The 24,115-nt window shown below is 43.4% G+C and overlaps 1 protein-coding gene across 1 annotated transcript in view; it reads left to right on the forward strand.

The window, feature by feature from the left end:
* The first annotated feature begins 16,084 nt into the window (after positions 1-16,084).
* Positions 16,085-24,115, forward strand: part of GSN (gelsolin) — a 148,822-nt gene continuing 140,791 nt past the window's right edge. Inside the window, 1 exon segment of the mRNA XM_069241661.1 lies at positions 16,085-16,203. Coding sequence (XP_069097762.1) covers positions 16,165-16,203 — 39 coding nt within the window. The 5' untranslated portion in view covers positions 16,085-16,164.

A 24,115-nucleotide genomic window follows, 5' to 3' on the forward strand; every position in this document is an offset into this window, starting at 1 on the left:
TGCTAACAAGAACTACGGTGCATTGAAGCCCTTTCTAATCATTAAAAAAATAGTGAAACTACAACGTTGGCTTTTAATAGACCTTGGAAAGCAGAATTTCCCACATTTCTGGGATAAAATATAAGCACCTGAGGGTTTACCAAATGCTCTCAAGAAACTACTCCACAAACAAGCATTTGCAATGCACTAGGGTCTCGCATCTGTCCGAGTTACAGCTATTACCAGTTGTAAGCTCCCAATAGGATTTTTCTTGCTACGTTAAAAGAGAAAAACAGCGCGAATGCGCTGCGTTAGTTCACTCGTAATGAAACCTATCGGCAAAAGTGCAATTATGGACGTAACCGGCAAAAGTGCAATTAACTGTGTTACAGGGTCGATGTTATGCAAAGCGCTCGACTTCTGCTAAGCGTGATTGCGCTGCGAAAATAGAGAAAAAGTAGTCCACAAACCTAACGGGAAACAGCGAGCCTCGCATGTTTTCTGTACTTGGTCGCTGCGCTTGAGGAGGGCTAACCACTGGAAAAGGCATGACGTATGCTTGCCTTCCACTAATGAAAGCAAGCAGTTTCTAACAGGCAAGCCCACGAACCAATGAAAGACACCGACGTGACGTGGACGGGGCTCCGAGCCCTTTTCTAATTCCTAAAGCGTCTGGCTAGCTTTACGCATGCGCATGCGACGCAGGTTCGACCCTAAAAAAGACACTTTAGTTTGCAGTTTGCTATAGTCTCTCTCTCCCTCTCGTGTACTCAGTACCTGACTTATTGTCTTCACCACTTATTCACTCAGTGGCTGTCTTACTCACCCGATGTACTGTCCATTTCTCCAGACCTAGTACAGTACATTTTCCAAAAATACCAAATAATTCTGTAAATGTGGCAGTCAATATGGCCCATCAGTGCCACCCTGATCTCGTCCTGTAGCACAGCCTGGGATGCATCAGTGCCACGGGGTAATGACTACTTATATTTCTGGGCTTCAGTCTGTTTCTCTTTTGTGGAGCCAGTGCTCCTTATAAACCTTTATTTGGCTAGCAATTTTCTTTATGTGAAGAGCAAATCTCAAGCACCCTCTGTGCTCCCTGCTGGCTCGCTGCCACGTTTAAGCTTTGTTATTTTTTACCTGCTAAAGAGAAAGTGAAAGGGCCATGAAATTCTTAAGTTGTGATCATTTCTGGGAACTGCTGCACGGTGAGTGCCATTAAAAACAGTGTGAAAGGTGGTTAGACTTGTTGAGATGATTTATTTGCTTATGTAGTTCTGTGTAATGCAGTGTGAGCTGTGATGGATGTTTTCTAAAGAACTAGCGATTCTTTATGAAGTAACATTGTAACAGTCTCAAATAACGAAGAATGTCAGATAGTTTGTTGCTCTGGTTTCTTTTTTTCTGCTACTAAACAATGGCAAATCAGTACTATGGAGGTGTCAACCACCCCCTGGCTGCTGCAGGTTATCAAGCTTCATTGATCGCTCTGGAGTGAGTTTACAACACACAAGAAACATGGACACTACATTTTTAGCTCATTCCTAAACCCTCAAATATTCAAGTTATGTAAAACGTGTAACCCCACATTTTTCTTTGGATTTTGCATAGAGTGAAAGTGAGGATGGGTTGGGACATTTCAGAAAGCTTGAGAGAGGAAGCCATGAGAGTGAATAGGGTGTGTGAGAGTAAATGTCAGATTGGAGCTACTTATGGGGTGTGGACTGGATGCAGAGTCTGAGCGACAGGATGCTCGCTCAAGTTGATGGGGTGAGTGAATGGATGTTGGATGAGTGTGAGTATACCGAGTGACAGTCTGCATGAGGTGCGAACCTGGATGGGGTGTTAGAGGAGGTGCATGTGGTGAGTCCGTGGAGGGAGGTTGGAATAGTGGATGAAGGCGAGAGGGTGGGTGAAGGATGCAATAGACAGAGGAAGGTGTCAGGAACAGCTGTATCTAAGAGTGGCTAGTGAATATTCATCCGAGCAGTCACAAATGTGAGTTCAGATTAGTTTCTGTTGCTTTGTGATGTATGCAATTATTTTGTATTTAGTTGTAGCTATTTTTAAATTTGCAACAGAGAGAAAACTCTGTCTTGCTACTTTTGCTAGGTTCAGGGAAGGGGACCTTGAGTAAAGCCTCACTTGGGTCATGATGTATTTTCTTGCTCAAAAATTACAATTAATGCCATATTACTCTCTTTGGATCCGTATATCTGGTTTATGTAAAACTATTTTTTTCGTGTGTAGTAGTTATAAATAAATGTTAAAAAAAACATGGCCAGAATACCTAGTGTTAAATTTGTACAATGAGGTGAAATCGCATCAGATAGAGCTGATGGGAGGGCTCAGGTATTTTCCACCAAAAAGTAATTAGAACATGATGTCTCTGATTTTTTTATATAGTGATTTCTCTGATTAAGCTAGACTGTGATGATAAAATTTAATTCGACCTAAAAGGACCTTAGTAGTAAATGTGTGAATTGTGGTTACTTGCATGGTTTTTAGCAGTGCTTAATTTGTAAATAAAAACATGCTGTGCCCAAAGCCCTCCTCTTAAATACGCGGCTGCTGGAATTAAATGTGAGAGCGCGTAATACTGAGGCAGCGTAATCCTGAAGCCATCCCGGGCCTCTTCAATCCATTTACAGCCACTCCTTGCCCCTTCAGCTCACTCTTGCAGATTTCTGCTCGCAATAAATGCTTGAGGCAGAAAATTAAGCGCCAACCCTAAAAAATAAGTGGCGTTGCTCCGTACCGGAAACAACAAGCACAAATTAAGCACTGGTTGTTAGGTACTACGTGTTATTTTAAGCCACATATATTTTCACTGACATGCGTTAAGTTGGATGAGGCCCTCCTGTGCCTCCGCTGGACGTGCTCCTTTACCTCAAACCTTAATATTAATCTTTTTGAGCCTCTAGTATATTAATTTTTGCAGTTACTAATGAGATCGATTCACAGATGTTTTATAAAATTGTGCTTTGTCCCGTTACCACTTTTTTTTTAGCAATTAAGGGGCTGAGGAAGCTGAAGCTTAATTGGTTGACTTTGCGGGGCAGTCATCAAAGATACAATTTTTGCTTAATTTGTTCAGACACTATTTATTAATTTAGGAGATTTATAAAGCATTAGAGGTCACTGGGGCCACTTAAGAGCAGTAAACAGAAAGTAAATATACGATCTGAATAGGTGAGTGTTAGAGTCCATTCAGAGACGTAGGAAGAACCTAGATCTGATTTTCTTGTGTTACTTTCACGTAGATGTGCAATCGAACGCCTGTATGAAAAGTTCAGTGTTCAGAAGTTTCTGGACATGGAGGTGATGGGATATAACACAGAAGTGGGGGCTAAGGCTATTCGATAACTCCAGGCCCCGGTACCCAGGGATCTTCCTCCATACTGAAGTCTCTTAGGTGGGCATTGTTTGAGGAGCACAGATTTCTGGCTGGTGCACAGTGACATGTCTATTCTTCAAGAGGGTTCAGACCTGTGCCCTATGAGCTTTCTAAACAGTACACAGGGCTTTGAGTTTACCAGCTCCTGGGCTGAACTGGGAGCTCATGGAGAGCTTCTAAGACAGGCTTAATATTGTGTCTTTATAAACAAAAATGCAGATGCATCCTTTCTGCCTTGATGATGCTGTCCTTGAAGTCTAGTGATGAGTTGTCTTGGTGGAAGCCAGGGTAGCTTATGATGCAGCAGTATAGTCCATCATTACTTTGGAGGAGTATACATTTGGAAGTTGGCTGGACCACTCTTTGATCTGCGAAGTGAACTTGAGTTCCAGATCGAAAATGAGCCCAGATGTCTGACACGTAGGGAAGAGTTGGGAAAGGAAAGTATGTTTCAAGGCTGATTGAAAGGACGAGACTATTACCCAGTCCTCTTATGGTTAGAACTCTGATCTGATTTGGATAGAATTAGGACTTTGATATGATTGGTTTGACTTTGATGAGTTCAGACAAAGAAACCTTTCCTTTCCCAAAAGTAGGCATGAGCGGGACATTTCTCAACGCTGTTGCGCATCTTCTGGCTGTTCTCGAGGTGGGTTTGGGTCTGTGTGTCATCCTTGTACTGTGTGTTGTCAGAAGTGGTGCTTGGGTGCTGTGAGGGGGGGGGCTCAAGCACAAGTGCCTGCTCAAGCTGAACAGACCCGAACTATCAAGGGTGTAAACAATATCCTCTATCAACATTATCACATTCCCCATCTTGAACGTGTTGCCTTTTCCTGACTACATCTCTTCCTGAGATACTGAACCTACCATGGCAACAAGCCTGAACTTTCAGTGTGAACATTTCCTTTCAGGAAGAGGAGCTTTCAACCCCTTCCAGTTCACAATGGTGGGAAGCTCTGCATGCACATGGGGGCGATTATCGTCTCTGACTCAACCATAACAAGTAGTCCGTGGGTTAATTAAACACCGTGGTTCCATGACCTTCCTTTTTTGGAAAAGGTATGTGTTTCTAGCTTGTATCCACAACTGAGTGGGGTGGATGGATGTGTTCTGCAATTTGTTTCTTGAGTGGACGCAGCCTTGCACTTGCTTTCCTTCAGCTCGGGGTTTTGTGGACCTTGCATGAGAAGCTCATCCAGTCTATGCTTTATCTTTGCATCCTGGTACTTCTCAGTTTATTCCTGTAGCTCACGATTTTTATGTTTGTTTTAAATTATTTACATTTTCCATCAGTGGTACACACACACACACACATATATATATATATATGGATGAAAAAATTAAGTTGCAATTAGTATAGTTTCAGATTTAGAAGCTCATATTCACAATTTGGTGTCACTTTGGGTACAGTGTAATACAAAGCCATGCACATTCAAGGGTGCTGGAGCAGTTTTTGAAGGTGTGAGTGGTGGCCAACTGCGTCAACCCACTAAAGTCTAAGAGTTGTGAAAAATCCAAATGGTAGTTAAGCAGCAATTGTACTAAATGAGCGAGTCCCCATAAACGAGTGGGAACTAATGTAAGTTCCAATAATGCATTTTCGAATCCATGTTGAAAAACATATGGCTAAAATGATAATTTATAGATAATACATACTCAAAAGAGATGGACTGTTGTGAAGCTAAGGTGTCAACAACTTACCACCGGAATAGCAACCCAGTTTCCACTGGGGAGTAGCAGAGTCTTCATTTATTTTCACAGTTTACAACAGTGTGCTGTAAGGACAGGCCTGTGGGCGCAAGGTGTCTCAACTCAAACTGGCCCTGTTGAGAGAGCCTTCCACCTCTGGGTGGACAGATTCCTAAACCCATCTGCACTGGCGATTGATCCGTGTGAATATGTGAAACGGGAAAGGTTTGTCTCAATCCGGCTGCTGGTTAGTGCCATTTACCTGCTCGGCTACAGGTGTGACCCATCACAAAACCATCTCACTGGTTTCATACATCAAGAACATTCTACGTCTAAGGAGAGGCCTGGAAACACTGGGCAGTTAAAGAACTTTCCTTAAATCCATACACCGAGCATGCTACACACCCAATAGTCTTGGGTAGACCCGCCTACACCGCTTCCCTAGGTGTAACTCCGAACATGCAGGTTGTTTTTATTCACTTAGGTTGGAGATGGCCCTACATAGAGACATACTGGATAACTAATATGGTTTCTGATATGATAGGAAACCGGATGGAGACACGGTCTATAATTGCATTACTTGGAGATGTCAAATTGGTACCACCTAGGGTAGGCAGACTAGCTGTTCTGCTTTCTTGGTAGCCAAGAGAAGGGTGGCTGTGCACTGGTGCAGGTAAAACTTGTTAAAACAAGCATTTGCAATGCAATGGGTCTCGCATTTGCTCGAGTTAGAGCTATTAGCATTGTAAACTCCTAACCGGACTTTTCTTGCCACATAAATTGAAAATTTAAAATAAAACAGTTTCATATAAGCGAGCTGATTCACAGTGCCATGGCCACCATCCTTGAAGAGACACACAAAGGACAAAGGAGCTTGCTCGCAGTCAAACTTATTGTATCAGTGAAGGTGCAATTAGCCATGTACCTGGGGCGATGGCCAAGGCGGTAACAAAACATCCCCAAGGAGGGACAAACATAAACCATTTACCAATGTCATCAAAGGATGTGATGGGCGTAAGGTGGGCGTTGTTAAAAGCCCAGATACATACCAACACGTCGGAAAAGCAGCGCTTTCACACTGCTATGCTCAACCTAAAAAAAACAGCTAAGAGACTTTATCTCAGTGTAATTACATGAATGAGGTATTTGCTGCTGTTCAGCCCCATACGTCAAGACCAAGAGACCTTTGGAGCCCATTACAGATGTACTTGGCTCCTACGCAAGATGAAGATTCCTAGATGGCTGATATTTTGCAATAGATTGTGGGGTTTTTCCTCTCTCTGTTGTAAAGATGGCTCTGTATGCATGGAAATGTATTAAAGTAGGACATGCGAGCAATAGTCTGTTAATACTGGGCCATTGACGATTACTAATTGAGATATGGCAAGAAAGATTGACACACTACATTTGTCCCATAACTTCAGTGACTGAGGTACTACTGGTGGACATGCCAAGCCTCTATCTGAGAGATGCTGAAATAATCACATTAACTTCCATATATACCCGCTTAATATATGAAACATTGAGAGGGGCATACTATAAAGGTGTACATTTTGTTCTTCTGTAATGCTGACATTTGAATTTCAATTAGTTTATAAAATGAAAAAAGAGCTTTCACTGTTCACTTCCTATTTCCACTGAGATTGTGCAAAAAGATTACATATCTTCTGTTGGCAGAAGTGTAATAATTTTCATTCTGCATAATTCTGACTCAGTCCAATGATCACACAAGCGCCCCAAAACTCGACAAAACACCTTATATCAAAGTGGCTGCGAGAAAAGATATATTACTTCTTTACTACTCTATTAGTCTTTGCAACTTTTAAAACCTTGTAGGTTCACAAAAAAAATAGCTCACAGTTTGTTTAATTTTAGAAATGGTCTCATTCTGAAACAGGTGGTTGTGCTAATGGTGCTGTTCTGCAAAGTAATTTTACCCATCAGTGCTATCCCTCGGAACCATTCTTTTTGGAATATGTGGCCAAGAACAATGGCCAGTTCCAAACTAGAAGAGTTTTGTGGCCTAGGTGGTCTCATGTTCCCCATCTACGATTGTCGGATCGCTTCTTGGCACAGGAGTGCCACGGTGCCAGTCTTGTCCCTGTAGAAATCAAAGTTTGGTCCAGTTGGGTTAATAGAAACTAAAACAAGAATACAGCTGTCAGAATGCACTTATTTGTTAAATGGAAGCACATACTGGAAAGATGAACCACTGACACAAAGCAATCAGCAACAACATCCTCGGCGCTGGTGTAGGCTATTCCATAAGTGGCAAAGCAATTCCAGCGTGGACCCCATGCAAAGCGGTACCGTTGGCTAACTCCCCCACTGCATTCTAACCGTGGAGAGCACCTGGGGGTATAAAGGTGTCCCCCATGGCTGGTGCACCCCCCTGTAGGAGGAAGACGTGCTGACCCCAGCAGCAGTTATCTACCCGCAGAGCCTTCACATCGCCCAAGTCTGTTGTGATACATGTTTATTCATTGCTTACTGTTATTTTCCCTAATAAATCATGCATAATATACATCCATAAAGAGGCTTTTGGTCAGTGGGCTTCAGCCATTGGTCTGTTAAGTTGTCTTTCACATTTTGCTTCCTCCCACCACAGCACTCAGAATGGGGCCCACTTCACCCCTTGTCTCCACCTACTTTGAGTTACTGCAAGTGGCTTGTGCACGTGACTCTAGTCTGCCTAAAAAATAGCCCCTTTTAATCTAGTTGCAAAAACTTTACAGTGTGCTTTTTAATTTAATGTATTTTTTCATTAATTTAAAATCGGGCTATTGCACGTGCTGGATGGATGCTATTGGTTAAAATGTAACATGAAACAGACATTTGGGAGGTAATGCACAGCGTTTGGTTGGGTTTACATCATTCCCTGTGCTTTTTAGCTACAAAGTGGCAGGGAATGCAGGGAGTCAACCTCCCCATCCTTATACACATATACCATCAGCATTCTGCTGTTGAGCTTGGGCAGTGGCCGCATGCTGTGCTGTGGCCCTGTCAGGTAAATGGCACTGTAAGATGGCATCCCACCAGATGTTCTGCACTAAACTGATAATGCACACATACAGCAATATGTGCAAATACCAGGCATTCAGGTGCTACTGCCTAAAGACGACTGTACATGTCATCGAATTCCATTAATACATTAGACTTGGAAGCTTTTCTCACAAAATACCACAATTTGGGGGTTTGGAGTTGTGTCAATTTTAAATCACAAAACTCTTGAGTATCCATTAAATACTATGTAATGGGTGTGTTACGGTTTGCTTTGATCCCACTATAGTGACAGTTAACTTTCATTACGAGTTGCAGAACTCAAAATGTGTAGGTAATAGCACATCTGGTAAGCACTGCATCATGGCAAGTAAAAGCACAACTGGTAAATACTGCACCAAGTCAGCGAATAGCACACCTGCTAAGTACCGCACCACGTCAGGTAACAGCAGAAAAGTAAATACCGACAATGCCAGGTAGTACCACAACTGGTAAATACCGCACCACACCAGGTAATAGCACAAAAGGCACATACTGACAATGCTAGGTAATACCACAACTGGTAAATACCGCGCCACACAAGATAATACCACACCTGTTAGATACCGCACCATGCCAGGTAATAGCAAAAAAAGTTAATACCGACAATGCCAGGTAATACCACAACTGGTAAATACCGCACCATGCCAGATAATAGCACACCCGCTAAGTAGCACACCACTCCAGGTAATACCACAAAAGATAAATACCGACAATGCCAGGTAATACTGCAACTGATAAATACCGCACCACACCAGATAATAGCACATTGGCTAAGTACCACACCACGCCAGGTAATACCACACCTGCTAAATACCGCACCACACCAGATAATATCACATTGGCTAAGTACCACACCACGCCAGGTAATACCACACCTGCTAAGTACCGCACCAAGCCAGGTAATAGCACAACCGGTAAATACCGACGATGCCAGGTAATACCACAACTGATAAATGCTGCACCATGCCAGATAATAGCACACCTGATAAGTAGCGCACCACACCAGGTAATAGCACAGCTTATAAATACCGCACTAGGCAAGGTAATAGTGCAAAAGGTAAATACTGACGATGCTAGGTAATAGGACAACTGGTAGGTACCGCACCACATCTGTGTTTACCAGGTGAGTTATTACCTCCCCACAAGCCCCGCATAAGGAGCCCCAGTGTGAGTCACTGCTGCTGATATATTTTGTAAAGCTTGGTTTGTAAAGCAAGCGTATGTTTTCATTCATATGTGTCACAAAATAAGCCTTATAGTCCTCTCCTTTTATGTAATTGTACCCCAGCAAGAGTGTTAGTAGGGTCAGGTTACAACATGCCCTCCCTTTGCAGTCAGATAAAGGAAAAACAAGCACAGTAAAGGAATTATCAGCAGTAGGCCAGAAGAAGCTGTTTGACTTTTGACCTCTGTCTTTAAAAAACAAACATGCCAAGGCCTGTTGCTGATTTTCAAAGTGACCTCACACTCCTCCTTCCAGCAGCTCTGTGTACCACAGGACAGTATGCTCACCAGGAAATATTACCATTGTACTGCCATCACCTGTGCATATCTGCAGCTGTTTAAAAATCAGTTGGCAGCTTATCCCATTTTTATTGCATCTTTAGATCGAGCTTAGGCAGCGAGCATGCACGGTCTCTCGACATGCTGTAATCTATTTCTGTGGGCTTTCACCATGCCCATCACTTTCATTGGTTCTTTTCTTTTTACTTTTCGAAATTCATTTGGTTTGTTAGGTAAATGCTTTGCCTTTGTCCCACCTTGAGGCTGTTTTGTTACCGCCTTGGAGACGGACACTGTTACATGGATTGTTGCACGATCGGCCCTATACCTTAGTGTTGTAAACTACTTTTTAGGGTCGAGCCTGCGTTGCATGCGCTCGCGCATGCTTATCGCTAAGCGAGACGCTTTTGTAATTAAAAAGGGCTCTGAGCCCTGTCCACGTCACGTCAGTGTTTGTCATTGGCTTGTGGGCTTTCCTGTTAGAATCTGCTTGATTTCATTAGTGGAAGGCATGCATACGTCATGCCTTTTCCGGTGGATAGCCCTCCTCGAGCGCATCCACCAAGTACAGAAAACATGCAAGGCTCGCTGTTTTCTGTCCGGCTCGTGGACTACTTTTTCTCACTTTTCCCAGCGCGATCTCGCTTGGCAGAAGTCGAGCGCTTTACATAATATCGACCCTGTTTCACAGTTAATTGCACTTTTTCCGGTTAGTACATAAATGCACTTTTGCCGATAGGTTTCATTACCATTGAAAAGTCGGGTTAGGAGTTTACAACGCTATCAGCTCTAACACGAGCAAACGCGAGACCCATTGCATTGCAAATGCTTGTTTCTTTTGCTTTGCGCTTCGTGGCGGTATGTTGTTTTGGGCATGTCACTGTCTGTTGTTGTTGTTTCTTTGCCACATCTGCACCCGTCGACCAAAGGTATTGGAGCACTTTACAAGACCACTGGTTACATTAGAGAAGGAGACATTTGTTTTTGGTAGGCATGGGGAGATTAAGTGACTCATGCCTGGTCCCCCAGCTCCAAAGTCGGCAGCTCAGGCCATTAGGCCACATCCTGTCCCCTAGGTTTAGCATGCAACAGGCCTACAATTACTGTGAGTGCTCACATTGTATGGGAGCGGGCTGTTTTGACTCCGTCTTTGATCTCTTTCTGCTGCCTGTGTTATTAGACCCAGTATTGCCTCTTGTTTTGCACTGCGAGCATGTTGATGGCACTTTGTTCTTGGATCAAGCTCTCTTTCACTCCACAGCGCTCAACCGTCCTTTAAAATTTGTTTTAAATCATGCCAAGGTTCTATTAATGGAAACATTAAAGCCTATTGGCTTTGCTATAATTTTTTCTTCGGACATTATGTTTGTGGCGGCTAAAAGGCAATGTGCTTTTTTATTCAAGCAATACCAGTGCATTTTTGAAAGCTGAAAAAATGTGTGTTTCTTTTGCATTTTGTTTTGGGTAATGTAGTTTACGGGCGTTTTCAAAGTACCGTGTAATTCTAATTTATGATTTTTAACTGATAATGTTGTGTATATAGGCAGACCTTTTAAATATTGTGCTGGCCTATGTCTACAATCTTTGCAATTGACAAATAGAGATATATATGGGTAACAACTAAAATGCACGTTGTCTTTTGGATGCTCTGAAAGCATAGTACACCAGAAAAACACGTAACCATTTACTTTAAAGACACTACAACATACACAAAAAAACATTGCTGTGCTTATGTTGCTACACCTAACATTCCCAGCTTGTTGACTTGGGTCATCACTCTGTGGGAAGCTGCCCTTTGTGTAATTCCAGGCAATTATGCACTTCACAAGAGCAATAGCGGACATCCCCTCACCACCTTCTTCCGAATCTCCCTCTCAAATCCTTCTTCGATTTGTATGTGCCTCGTGATGCCTGTGGTCCTTTCTTTGTTTCTGCGGAAGCTTCCTGCAAAATGTATTCAAGTAAAGAGCTCCATTACCTTCGGGTCGAGTTTGCACTAGATAAAACTGCAAAAAAAAGCCTCTCTGATGGACTTAATGCTTTTAGATGGATCCAAGGCTCAGCGGGTAGTTGTTATGTTGCTCCAGGGTCACTGGCATCTGCTGTAATCCCAGATTTGCAGCTCTCATCGTCAGCATAACCCATTTTAGACGGTGAGAGAGTGTACTGTCTGCTGCATCCTCGTGTACCATGTACACCTGGCACAAGGGGTAAGGGGATAGTGTTGTGATGTCCTCAATCCATACTCTAGGCTGTAATACCTTACACTAGGTAGAGAGTAGGGTTTGCCGCATCCATTTCACAGTAAATGTGAAATGCACAGAGGCGCACACACGTGGCGTAGTGCGGTGATCCAATGTAAACAGTGACGTGGTTTCACAAGGTGGATACTTAGATGTATTTTGTTAAAACGCTTTCACACACTCATGTGATGTAACGATACTATCACAAAATCTGCCACATTACACTGCGCAATTTGACTTTTCTTGCTGCATAATCTAGCCAACTCTGCCACATAATTTGGCCCTCCCCTGCTGCATAATTTAGTGGCCTTGTCTCTACCTGGTGCAGTATTACTCAGCTATTAGACATGCAAAGCTGTCCAGTAGGGTATTGGCCCATGGTCATACCCTTTCTGCCCCCACCAACACACCTCGAAAACAACAAAAATCTGTGTCCTAATGCATTCACGTCAGGGCTCTGTGTGGGACTCCATGATCACATGATCAAATCCTTGCCCTTTACCTTTCATTTTCCTTAGGTTGATAAAATAAATATTACTCAGTTGGATAACAATAGAGTGCTTTTCAGCGTTAAGATAGCCACTGGTGAAAGTGTGTGTTTCTCACAGTTGAATTTACGGATTCCGTGTTGGGAGTTAAGGTATTTAGGGCCAGATGTAGCAAAGGTTTTTCCCCATTCTGTGTCTATGGGAAAAAGTGTTTGTACATCTGGCCCTTAGTGCTACTTCAATTCACTCTTATCTGCCTCATCACTCAACTGCTAAGAAAAGCCTGCTTCGCGAGGGCGGACTGAACTTTTCCGGCGCTGACATTGGCGCAGTCCAGATAAGTCTGTACCGATTTCAACCCCTTCATCCTCACAAGTGTACTGACACGTTGTGTCGTGTATAGTGCTGGTAGACTGCCCTGTCTCCGGCCCAAAACAATGAACGTCCAGTAATACAGCGCCACTACCTTCCGATTACACGTTAGCCTCTTTGCACACCCTTTTTTATGTTTCTACCCCAGGAGAGGGTGTGGTGTAACAGCCTGAGCTGCCGACTTCAGAGTTGGGTGAACCAGGTTCGAGTTGCGGCATCAGCTCAACATTTTGTGATTCTGGGCAAATCACTTAATCTCCCCCTTGCCTCCAATTCAGCGCCTTGAAACCCTCATGGATGATTTGCCGCACTCTACAAATCCTGGATTTATTTACTCCTAGCCTTCCCCCAGCATTTCTGTTAGTCAGCCAGCAACTCTGATGGTGGGAGGTGAAAGTGGTATTCTATTCTAATTAGCATTAAAATAGGATGTTAAATGGCAATATTTTTATTTGTTGCTGTAGATAGAGGAAGAGGGTAAATTGAAGTGCTTTAGTTATATGCAGGGCCACTGGAATTATGTGGCAGAGAGCACCAAATTGTGCGACAGGGTTGGCCAATTTATGTGGCAAGAAAAGTTCAGTTACGCATTTACACGCCAATAGCTCTAACTCAAGCATATGAGAGACCTATTGCATTGCAAATGCCTGTTCTTTAATGATGTCTGACCCTATATCTACATACAGAAAACTGGCAGCATTATTTATAATGGAATAAACAGAAGTATTAGTACAAAAAAAAAGAATATTACGAACTGCCGAATCACTCACACATGGAATCAAGAAAAGAAAGCTCTCGGAAGGGTGGCATTCGTTGTGTCCACAGCGCGTGCCGGGTGCAGCTTTATTGGATACTCTCCAGCTTTTCCGGGTTGTGCACCTGCATAGCTGTCAACTCGCCAAGTATCACTGTGATACCTTCTGCCACTCCTGGATTTCCATCAACAGCAACTTAAATGCTGGGATTTTTAGTACACACTTAAAAGTGAGACTGCAAGTCCCAGCATGCAATCTTTTTTGGCTAACAAGACAGGCGGAAGATGGTGCATGAGCCAGGACCTAGACAGGTGGTGTGAAGTGTCATGATTGCGTTCAGGAAGCTGAGTGGCCCACTCTATGTGATAGGGTTTTGGGGGAGACAGAAATCATATCTTTCAAGCACTTCGATTGTACTAGGTTTCAGGGACTGTGCCCACTGGTAAGGCTCCGCGCACTCATTTTTATTCCTACCCTGTAGGATTCACAATCAACTTATGAAGTTGTCAAGGTAGCTCAGTTGGTTATTCTATCGATTGAAGCAATCTGGGGGAGACCTGAACGTCCTATCTATAAACACAGAAACAGCCATCGCTGCCATTGTCATAGACATCATGGACACATCTAACCAGCCCTGTTTTATTAATGCATGCTGGGACTTGTAGGCACACACTTACAGCTACGGAGAGCAAACTACAAGCTCTAGCATTGATGAAAATGCAACGCATGCTTGAAGGTGCGTGTGATGACATGAGACCAGGTGACAACTGCATTCTAGTTATGCCAAGTTTCCCAGTCCCTTGTCCGGTTAGTTAGGCCAGTCCCAGTTTTTCCCTTAGAATTTTGGGACTTGTAGTCTTAGTTAAGACAGGATAAAGCCAAGACTACAAATTCTAAAATGTTAAGAAAAACCTGGGACTGTACTAACTAGTCCTGCGTGGACCTGGGAAACTTGGAAGCTGTGGTTACGAGGGCGACCTTCAGCCGTCCTGGTCTGTGTGATCATCTGTGTACCCTCTTTTTTTTTAAAGGTTAATAAAAATACACACATATATGCACACACACAAGGCCTTTGGGTCAGCCCTCGTCATCCATTGGTCTGTGGAAGTGTCATTCACATTTTGTTACTGACCACCACAGCATAAAGTAATGGGCAAAGGGTAAGCCCACTTCAGCCATTATCTGTCTCCTGTGAGTGACTGCATCTTGCATGATCACGTGGGCCAGCTGTTTGAAAAGCAATGCATTTCAGTGCTGGGCATGGTGTGCTTGGGCCATGTGGGTACTCCTCTGTTTATATGCTTGCCATTTGTTTGCATATTGCATTTTGTTGCACAAATATATTACAAATTGCAGAGTAGCCACTTCCAGACCGGTAGGGTTTGCCAAAGTGTTTTTTTTTTTTTTTCATTCTGGCACATATAGTTCCCCATAAACAATTTGGAATTCGAATATTAAGAGAATGTTCAAGTCTTTGTTTGAGTACCTTATCCAGTCCAGGTTTTTTTCTTCACATTCTGGAATCCCTTTTAGGCCATTAAAAATTAGAACTAAGTCCCAGCTTGTTAAAAAAAAACTGAATTGGATGACCTACCCGGGAATGGACCTCGGAAACTTGAGAGCTCTGCTTCTAGCCATCGCTTCGGAAATGCCAGGATCGGGTTGAGTTGATACATCCAAGCATGCGAAGTGTTACTGGATGCCAAGTCAGCAGTTGAAGGAATTTTACACATAACATGGGACTTCTTGGAAGATAGGAAGTGTGCAAATAAAAACTAAAGAGTACAGCATGGCCTGTTCACGCCTGATTTGGAACAGATGGAGACCTCATGGCTCACTTCTCGACATCCACAGAAGGAAAACTGAAATTACAGATTTAATGACAACATTATGAAGAAAACGCCATTCAAGGGACCAGCGGACGCCTTAAACTGCCCTGTGTCACGTGGGAGTAGAGCAAGCCTGTATATAGCTTTGAATTCTGCTACTTTTGTGTTTTTTAACCTAAATGCAGGGCACACGTAGTAGAAGGCAAAGGGAAACTGCGGACTGGATGACAGAGCTTTCAAGTTTCCAAGAGCCGTAGGTAAATACTTCGTCCATGCTAAGATTTGTCTTGCATTCTGGGGCTTGTAGTCCTGCTTCTGTATTGCTGTCTGGAGAACTACAAGTTCCAGAAAGCAAATTCTTTAAAAAAAAAAAAAGTAAAGCCTGGACTGGATATGTTATTCGTGCACAGAACTGGAAAACCCAATAGCTCTGAGACGAACCCCTCTTGCCAGTTTCGGATACTTTGTGGCCTACAGTACCAAAGGGGCCCAGAAATCTCTACACTTGCGACCTGTCAGATAAGCATTTAAACTCGGCTTCTTTTCACTTTGCATAATAGTATTTCTAATTTTGCTTTCCTAATTTAAAGTGTAAATACAAGTAATATGCTAAAGACGTCTTTCCTGAAAGAAAGCTTGCAGATTCTTGCAAAAACTTATGTAGCCTAAAAGCGGTATTCTGTTGTTGGCAAACTATGTTATGGATCCGGACTGCTGTTTCATGATTGGCCCAGCCCTTTTAAGGCAGCAGCCCAGCATGCTTTGCAAAGATTCACAGGTGCAGGAAATCGAACCTCCTTCCTGTGCTGTCTAAATGACAGAGTTGAACTTTTCTCTTCTTTTGATTTCCTGGCAGTGAGGGTGATGGGTCTGTCCTCTGGCTGCTTCCAGCTGAAGAAACCGGTAAGAGGTTGTTTAATCTGCCATCTCCCGCCTTCTTCGGGAGCGTGTTAAATGTGACGTCAGTCTCATATGTCCCACAGTCTGGCTCTGGATTGGTCACCAGCTGCAACTAGTGTGTTCCTTAGCAGTGTGTCCCTGGCGGCGGGGTTATTCCGGTTATTTTCTTCTTAAAATATGTGTCTGACTCTACCTTCCATTTTGTTGCTGTAATTAATTAGAAAACTTTCTGTAACTTTATTAGTTCGGAGCTGGGCTTCTCCGATGCAGTTCTGGAACTGAAACATTTTGTGTGGGGTCTTACTTTGTCATGAAATCAGTTTTGAATAAATGATTTGATTGTTGTTTAAAGTTTGTACCAATAATGTTCGCATTTTGACGTTCCTGTTGATTTGAGGTGTATGTAGTGAAAACCAAGTTTATTTTAGGTGTTTTTTTCAATGAGTGTTTAATGTTTCTATATTATTATTATTATTATACCACGTTTCTTCGCGCCATTCTTAGTTATCTATTTTTTTTTCTCATTATGTGGCCTGGATCGCAATTTGAAGAATCCAGTTATCAGTGCGTCTAAGTGGGGCCATCTTAGGAGATCGGTAGAGAGCTACCAGGCTTTGAGCCCTCTCCCGATAAAGACAAATGCTTTATAGAGTAATACAAAATGCAAAATGGCTAAATCTGATTCCTCCATCCAACCTCTGTGCTTGATCCCCCAGACCGGGTTCCCTTCGAGCCTGCCTTTCCACGGTATTATTCATTATGACTCAAGTGACTGCCGGTGTATAACTTGCACCAGAACACCGTAGTTCCATATGGCACATGTGCGTTGTGGGAATGGCTTGTTTGGTTCACGTTTAATTGGACTCAAAGTTCCAGAATTCATTGCGCTGTAGAGGGGAAGTACAGGACTCGGTTGCAGTGGGACATGGAGCGCCTGAGAGGTGGTGCCTGCATCCTTTGGGGGTAGGTTGGTGAACAGCTGCAAACCTGTCTCCTCACATGCCTTGGCTACACCAGAGGGTTGAGGGTCCTGCTGTTGGGTTGGCTACCATCCAGTTTCTGTCCACTCTAGATCCGCTCTTCCTGTTAGGACACTTATACTCTAGATGGTGCCACTTGCTTAGTACTTACCAGATCCCTGCAACCACTTTGTTTATGTTGTACTTTAAAAATGCCCCAATTGGTCTAATAAAGGTTTAGCCTGCAGTAGAACATTACACAAATACATACTAATTGTTGTGACTTCTGCAAGCATCCTGCCCGACTGCCTCGTTGGGTCGAGAGCAAAGCGTTTTGACCTGTTGTAAGTATTGTGGCTTTTACCCCCTCCCACCCATCACTTTAACTCGTTCGTGGACTTGCCGTTCAAAAATCCTTTATCATTGGTAAATGCCTTACGCTCCTCCCTCCTTGAGGAGGTTTTGTTACCGCTTTGGAGGCTGACCCTGTTACATGGATAACTGGACGATTGCCGATTTGCTTGACTGCGAGCGAACTTTTCTTTTGTCTCTCTCCTTTGTGCTCGTGGCGGCCATGGCACCTTGAATTGGCTCGCTTATGTCAACTAATGTTTTACTTTTCATTTTTAATTTATGTGGCAAGAAAAGTCCAGTTAGGAATTGAAAACGCCAATAGCTCTAACTGGAGCAAATGTCAGAGCAATTGCTTTGCAAATGCTTGTTTTTAGGACTGGCTTGACAGCATCAGTGTCTGCACGACACTTATTTTACACTTTAGATCCACCTAGATGAGTATCACTTCTCACCTCACGGTTGCTGTATCTCTCTTCCTTCCAGGAAGTGCTTCCATCCCATTGCACATGGGGCTATTACATCTGAAAAATACATACAACTATCAGTATTTTTTTTTACTTTCAATCCTTAACCTCCTATAGGTAAAATATATATATATTTTTGTTTTTTTGTTTTTTTTCTTCTTCCATTATTCTTTACTTCGTCATTATGAACCAAGGACTTAAAGTAGCAGAGTGTGATGAAAAAGCGGGACTGGGCAAGCTATTTACAGTTGAGACGGGACAATTTATAGGTCTATGTTCGAGCGTTGGTAATGATCGGCATAACATTTTTGGCATTCTGGGCTTGGTCCCATTTTTTTAAAAAAAAAATGGGGGGATAATGAACTGAATTTAAAGTCCATGTTCTATACATCATAGACCTAAAATGCCAGTCCTGGGTTTAAAAGGGCTATATCCATGTCGTATGTTCTGGCTAATAACTAAAAATGTAAATATTGCATTTAGAATTTCTGTATTTAGATGTTTGTTACATGGCTGTTCTTGTTTTTTGGGCATGGATGGACCCTACTGAACCTACTTGTTCCAGGCAAATACCTGACCACCGTCAGATGCACACATTAGGTACAGATCTCGGGTTATCGTGTGTTGGTTGTGCTATAAGGAGTGTTGCTTTTTCATCTGCCTTCTAGTGTGTGTAGTCTGCTTTCCCCATTGCAGAGATCCCTACTGGAAAAGGGCAACTTATGTCTAATGCAACATTCTCCAAATTCTCCCTCCTCATAGTTTAGATTGTCCTTTGCCAGGTGTGAGTTTCAAGCACTAGAACTTCAGATACCAGAATGCAAAGCATTGCAGACTGACCCCCAAGGACTAGATGAATATCGTAAACTCAAGACCAGAGTACTGGTGATGTTCCTCACTTTGTAACACATCAACTGCACTTAACGTCACCTGATGGGTCTGACCTACAGTGCCATTTTAGCGTTTCAGTAGTTAATGATATAAAATCTTTTGGGTGTTGTAGCGTTTGTTGTTAAATCATTTGGAATAAATTACAGCAGTGGTGCCCAGCCCCTAGGCTTTTGTGGACCACCACTGTATCATTCGTGGAGCCCAGGGACCTCCACTGAATCTTTATTGGATTCTGGGTATCCCCCCCCACTGAGTCATTGCTGAAAGCTGGGGGCCTAATCTGTTAATATTTAATTTTCTAAGCAGTCGCGGACCCCTGAGGAGGCTTCGCGGACCCCCCTAGGGGTCCCCGGACTACAGGTTGGGAACCGCCGAATTACAGTATTGTAATGCTTTCTAAACAGAAACCTCAGTGTTGAAATCATAGTTGTATAGGTGAAGCACAGTAAGAAGTTTACTACATGGAGCTTTCTAAAGTAAACTACGGCTTACTCTTTATTAGGTTCTGCTTAAACACTCCTTTTAGCTGTTTGATTCCTTTTGTGCCCTATACTAATCCGTAGAGTGTGCTTTGAGTCAGCCCATTGCTTATCATTGGCTATGTGATGACACATTGGTAGTGAGGTGGGGCTCGTGTCGCAGGTGGTGGGTGTCTTCATCAGGCGGAAGCTGGTTGGGCTGTATGATGACACGAAAGGGGTTATAGGTTGTTGAAGGACACACTGGAACGGGGGGATTTCGGTTGTGGTTCCATGTGAAACGAGCATTGGCAAAGCCAAAAGGTCTCACCTATGCAAAAGCTATTGGCTTTGCCAATGTCGTTTTAGCCAGGTTGTACATTAGTGTGGCTAAAAGCTAATGGAGTGGAATATCTATGGTGTGGTATTAGCCGGGTTCTGCATCAATGTGGCTAAAAGGTAATGGAGTGGAGTACGCATGATGTGGTATTAGCCGGGTTCTGCATCAATGTGGCTAAAAGGTGATGGAGTGGAGTACGCATGATGTGGTAGTGCGCAGCCTTTAGACAACACATTTTCAATTGAAATGACCATTGCAATTTGCACTGACATACCGTTTTACTGATTAACTAATACAGCGCACAGATGTGTGGAAATCGGCATCACCTAGTGTATTGATTTGTTTTGATCATATCAATATATTTATTTCCACCACACTTCAAAATCGCAAAGATAATGGGATAATTTGAGCTTTCCTGATATATTCTGAAATGTGTAAAACAATATCATACTTAAAGCCTTTCCTTTCAAACCCTCAGCACCCAGTAAGATTGGTAGATAAATCCTCTCACTTTGCAGTCAGCGAAAGAAAAGTAAACACAAGCTCTCTCAGAAGCCAGAGCCTAACACTTTTACTCGGACTTTGCATCCACAGCAAACGTGACCAGATAAAAACTAATTTTAGAGGTCTGTTTATTTGTGCCCCCCACCCAACTATCAGTGTCTATGGAATCGGTGAAGATCACTGGCCAAAATAAACAAGTTCTAGGACAGGACCTAGTTCACAGGCATACAAGATTTATGAATTGGTAGTGGCAGATATAAGTAGAATTAGTCAAGCAGAAAGAAAGGAGGTAAAATTTATTTTCAAAGAAATACAGCACATTTACTGCTTCTTGAACGAGCATAAAAGGGAGAAAAGTAAAATTCCATATACTCTTGTAGAATGCCTCAGTGAAACGAAAATAGTTTTCCAGAAGGCGAGCACTTGTGGACGAATAAGACGTTCAGAGAGGTAGTAGTCAGGTTATGCTCCATAGGAGGGGCAAAGACCAGACAAATCAAGCAAGCAAATGTGAGTTTGAAACACAAAGCCAATGGGAGGCAATGAGTGGAATTCATTCCCAGGGAAGATTTCAGCACATCGCCAATATGTTTATGCAACCAGACTGCTTACCTGTCTGGTAGGCTGTGACCTAAATAGACCCCAAAATATGTCATTGCATAGCTCCCTGTACAAACCTATTGGCTGGCAAATTATAGCCCTCTTCGTTCCCCACCATTTATAAGACTGGATTAATTTATTGTGCTAACGGCAGTCCTAGCAGGTGTAGGTGCGAGTTTCTATTAGGAGTTATTTGTCTGGTATAATTCTTGGCAGCAGACCGCTTTGGGTATTTTTGGGCTGTTTTCACTTTGTTTTGTGGCTCAAGGATGGTGAGCTGGTTCAGCGTATTCATAACGAGTGCTAGCCGCAGGCCAGAGGGCCTGGGACTGGCAGCCAATCACAGCGAGTTCCTCCTGGCGTGGGTGACGTTGTTTGCTAGCTGTGTGTCATTGGCGGTGTGGCAGCTGTGCTGTGTGACGGCCATATTGATGTTGAGCACAGTATAAATGCGCCTACCTAAACCTCAAGGGGTTGTTTTTCCACCAATGTATTCTTCTTAACGAGATCTCCTGAGTTTATACTCACTTTACTAACCAGATGCTCCAATGATGTGTTCTAGAATATCTTTAACACTCTGTCTGTGATACACCCGTTCTTTGCCAATGTATAGTATATTTTTTTTCTGTTCCCCTCATATCATACTGCTTACATTACTCTTGAGGTCTGGGTCGTGCTGTGTCAATGTCTTAATTAGGATGGTCATAAATGGCCAAGTTGTGACCACCATCATCCAGTTCAGGTTTTCAATCCATAAACCATTATGTTCTGTTTCTTTGCAGTCCTAGATGGGGAGGTCTACTCTGGATCCACACGAATTCTCAGGATATCCAGAAGTGACTCATGTTCACCCTTCAAATAATTAGTATAGTTAGTTAGTGGTGATCCTGAAAGTTCCATCTGGGCTTCATGGACAAAAGTGGGCTTTTGAACCTATTGGGCCATCTATTGATCGCTTGCCAGCTGAAGGGGGGGAAAAATGTGCTTATCTGTCGCTGAACTAGTGCTGCAATGCCACCGCGCAAGTCTGGTGGCGAAGCTGTATGGTGGATATTGCTTAGCTGTGGTCTTCCAGGACCTAATCCCCATTTCATTCTATTTGAATAATCAAATTATTGGTACTTCTAAATTTACCATGTCAAGTGATTGATTGCTTATACCCTGAGATAAATCTGATGCAGACCTGGAGAGAGAAATATATTATCCTGAAGATTTAGGTTAGCTTTTGTCTAGAAATACTTCATTTATGAATGTTATATTTCACATTTATTAGGCCTCTCCCCTTGTTTAGGCTTCTTAAAGCTCATGAGGCCGTGCCCATTTTAGCCATCCTCCCCACAAGGTTTGTAGAAAGGTAGCCATGATCCCTGGTGCAACCATGAAAGGTGCCCCCTTGAGCTCCTCCTAGTGTTTAAAAGGACAAAAAAATGCTTTATTGGGGTGCAGAGGGCTCTGCTATCCCTGGGCCCGGTTGCCAAACCGCCTCCTGCGTCATTGCTCATGCATGCCAACATCTGGAAGCAGGGCAGAGGGAAATTTTGAAAAATAAGATTAGTCGAATTTCTCCATCGATTTACATTGAAATGGGGGGGATTTTAGGCGGGATAACGCTGAGGCAATCATTGGCTTAAAAGATTAGGGGAGTCTCGCTAGAAAAGGGGGTGTTAGCTTGTCTGCCATTGCTGCAAAGCCTCTGTACCCCACCCTTTTCTCCCATGAATTACTTTAGACAAACTGAGGCTACTCTGCTTTCATTTCCAAAAGGCATTGGAGGAACTTGTAACTGGTGGAAAGGAAAATTATTTAACATCAGCGGTGAAAGATTAAGTTCTAAAATTGTAATAGTTTTTTTTTTTTTTTATTGTATTATTAGCAGAACTGCTGCTTACAACTGACATTTATGCAGGGACTGGAATTCACCCGCACAGGAAACGCTCAAGTGCTGTGGATGATTACAATCTGTTCCCGCCTTCACTGTCACACGAGAAGCAGACTTATTCCGTTGCGAAATTCCTTAAATCCTGAGGGAATTCTTGCAGCAGTATTAACTCTCGAGTTTCCTGCGTGTACACTTTTAAGAAAATATGGACTGGTTACTTGAAGTGCCTTTTGCAGAAAGGGCGGGGTTTGTGGGAGTTGGGACATCTGGGTTAACCCCTTGGGTTGCTATGGACGTGACCTCCTGTTCCATAGAGCTGTAACTAGGCGCTATGGATGTAACCTCCATGCCTATAGAGCTGTAACTGGGCGCTATGGACGTTGAGGTCATGATGCTTCCAGCACTGAAGCAGCAACTGTTGTGAGCTGCTTTGGCGTCTCCTGATACACCCATCCTGGTTCGGAGCATAGACTCTTCCGCTCAGGCTAGGGGAGGTTGGCGGGGGTGGGGAGGGGTGGGGGAGGTGTGGGGGGGCGGGGGAGAGAGAGTGTAATACTGTTATCATCAATTTTACAATGTCAATTGCGGTGATAGTTGGGGGGAAATCGGTTTCACCCCCTCCAGTATCACTGATTAAGCTGCACCCCCGGAGGATCAAAACACCCCCTTGCTTGTGCTTGCAGGGAATTGTGCCTAAGGGAGGCATTAATGGAAAACTGAGAAACTACAATGTGCCAGGCAGTAACAGTCGAAAGTGATCGCCGGGAGTGTGTATATGTATGTATGTGTATATATATATATGTGTATATGTGTGTATGTATGTATGTATGTATGTATATATAATTTTTATTTTTTTTAATTTGTTTTTTGACCGGAGACCTATGCTACTGCAACCCTCCCAATATTTTCAGTCCTTCTGACCCTCGGAGAAGGATATGGGGTATTTATTCCTATTATGCCCCTCTGGCAGGGGCAAGAAGGATCAGTAGACACCAGGGAATATATATTTAAAAAAATGAAAGACAAACTGGTAGGGCAACCTAGCCTGCACACAGGGCCACTAGGCACTTGGTGTCCGCATCAGTGGGGCGCCTCCATCTCTTAGAGCAGCACTGATTGCCAAAGTGCCCTGTGACTCGGCATGGAGCTCTCTTCCGGTCCTGTTAGCAGCCTTCAGATCAGCAGAAGCACAGATAATGAGACCAGCTGTTTCCCAGCAAAGCCTGCAGACTGGCTGTCTGCAAAGAAGACATCTGGGCTGTAATGTGCATCGGGAATCGTGTAATTGACTAACCAGGAAAGTGTTCATTTGTTTTGTGCCCACCCGGTTACAGTGGCGTAGCGTGGGGGGTGCAGGGGGGGGCCGGGCGCAACATCTGGGGGGGTGGGGGGGGACTCGAGTGCTAAAATCCACGGGTTAGGGGGCGCAAATTACTTGCCCCGGGAAAATCCACGGGTTAGGACGC

Source organism: Pleurodeles waltl, chromosome 6 (genome assembly GCF_031143425.1).
Source record: "Pleurodeles waltl isolate 20211129_DDA chromosome 6, aPleWal1.hap1.20221129, whole genome shotgun sequence".
In the NCBI taxonomy this organism is placed as follows: Eukaryota; Metazoa; Chordata; class Amphibia; order Caudata; family Salamandridae; genus Pleurodeles; species Pleurodeles waltl.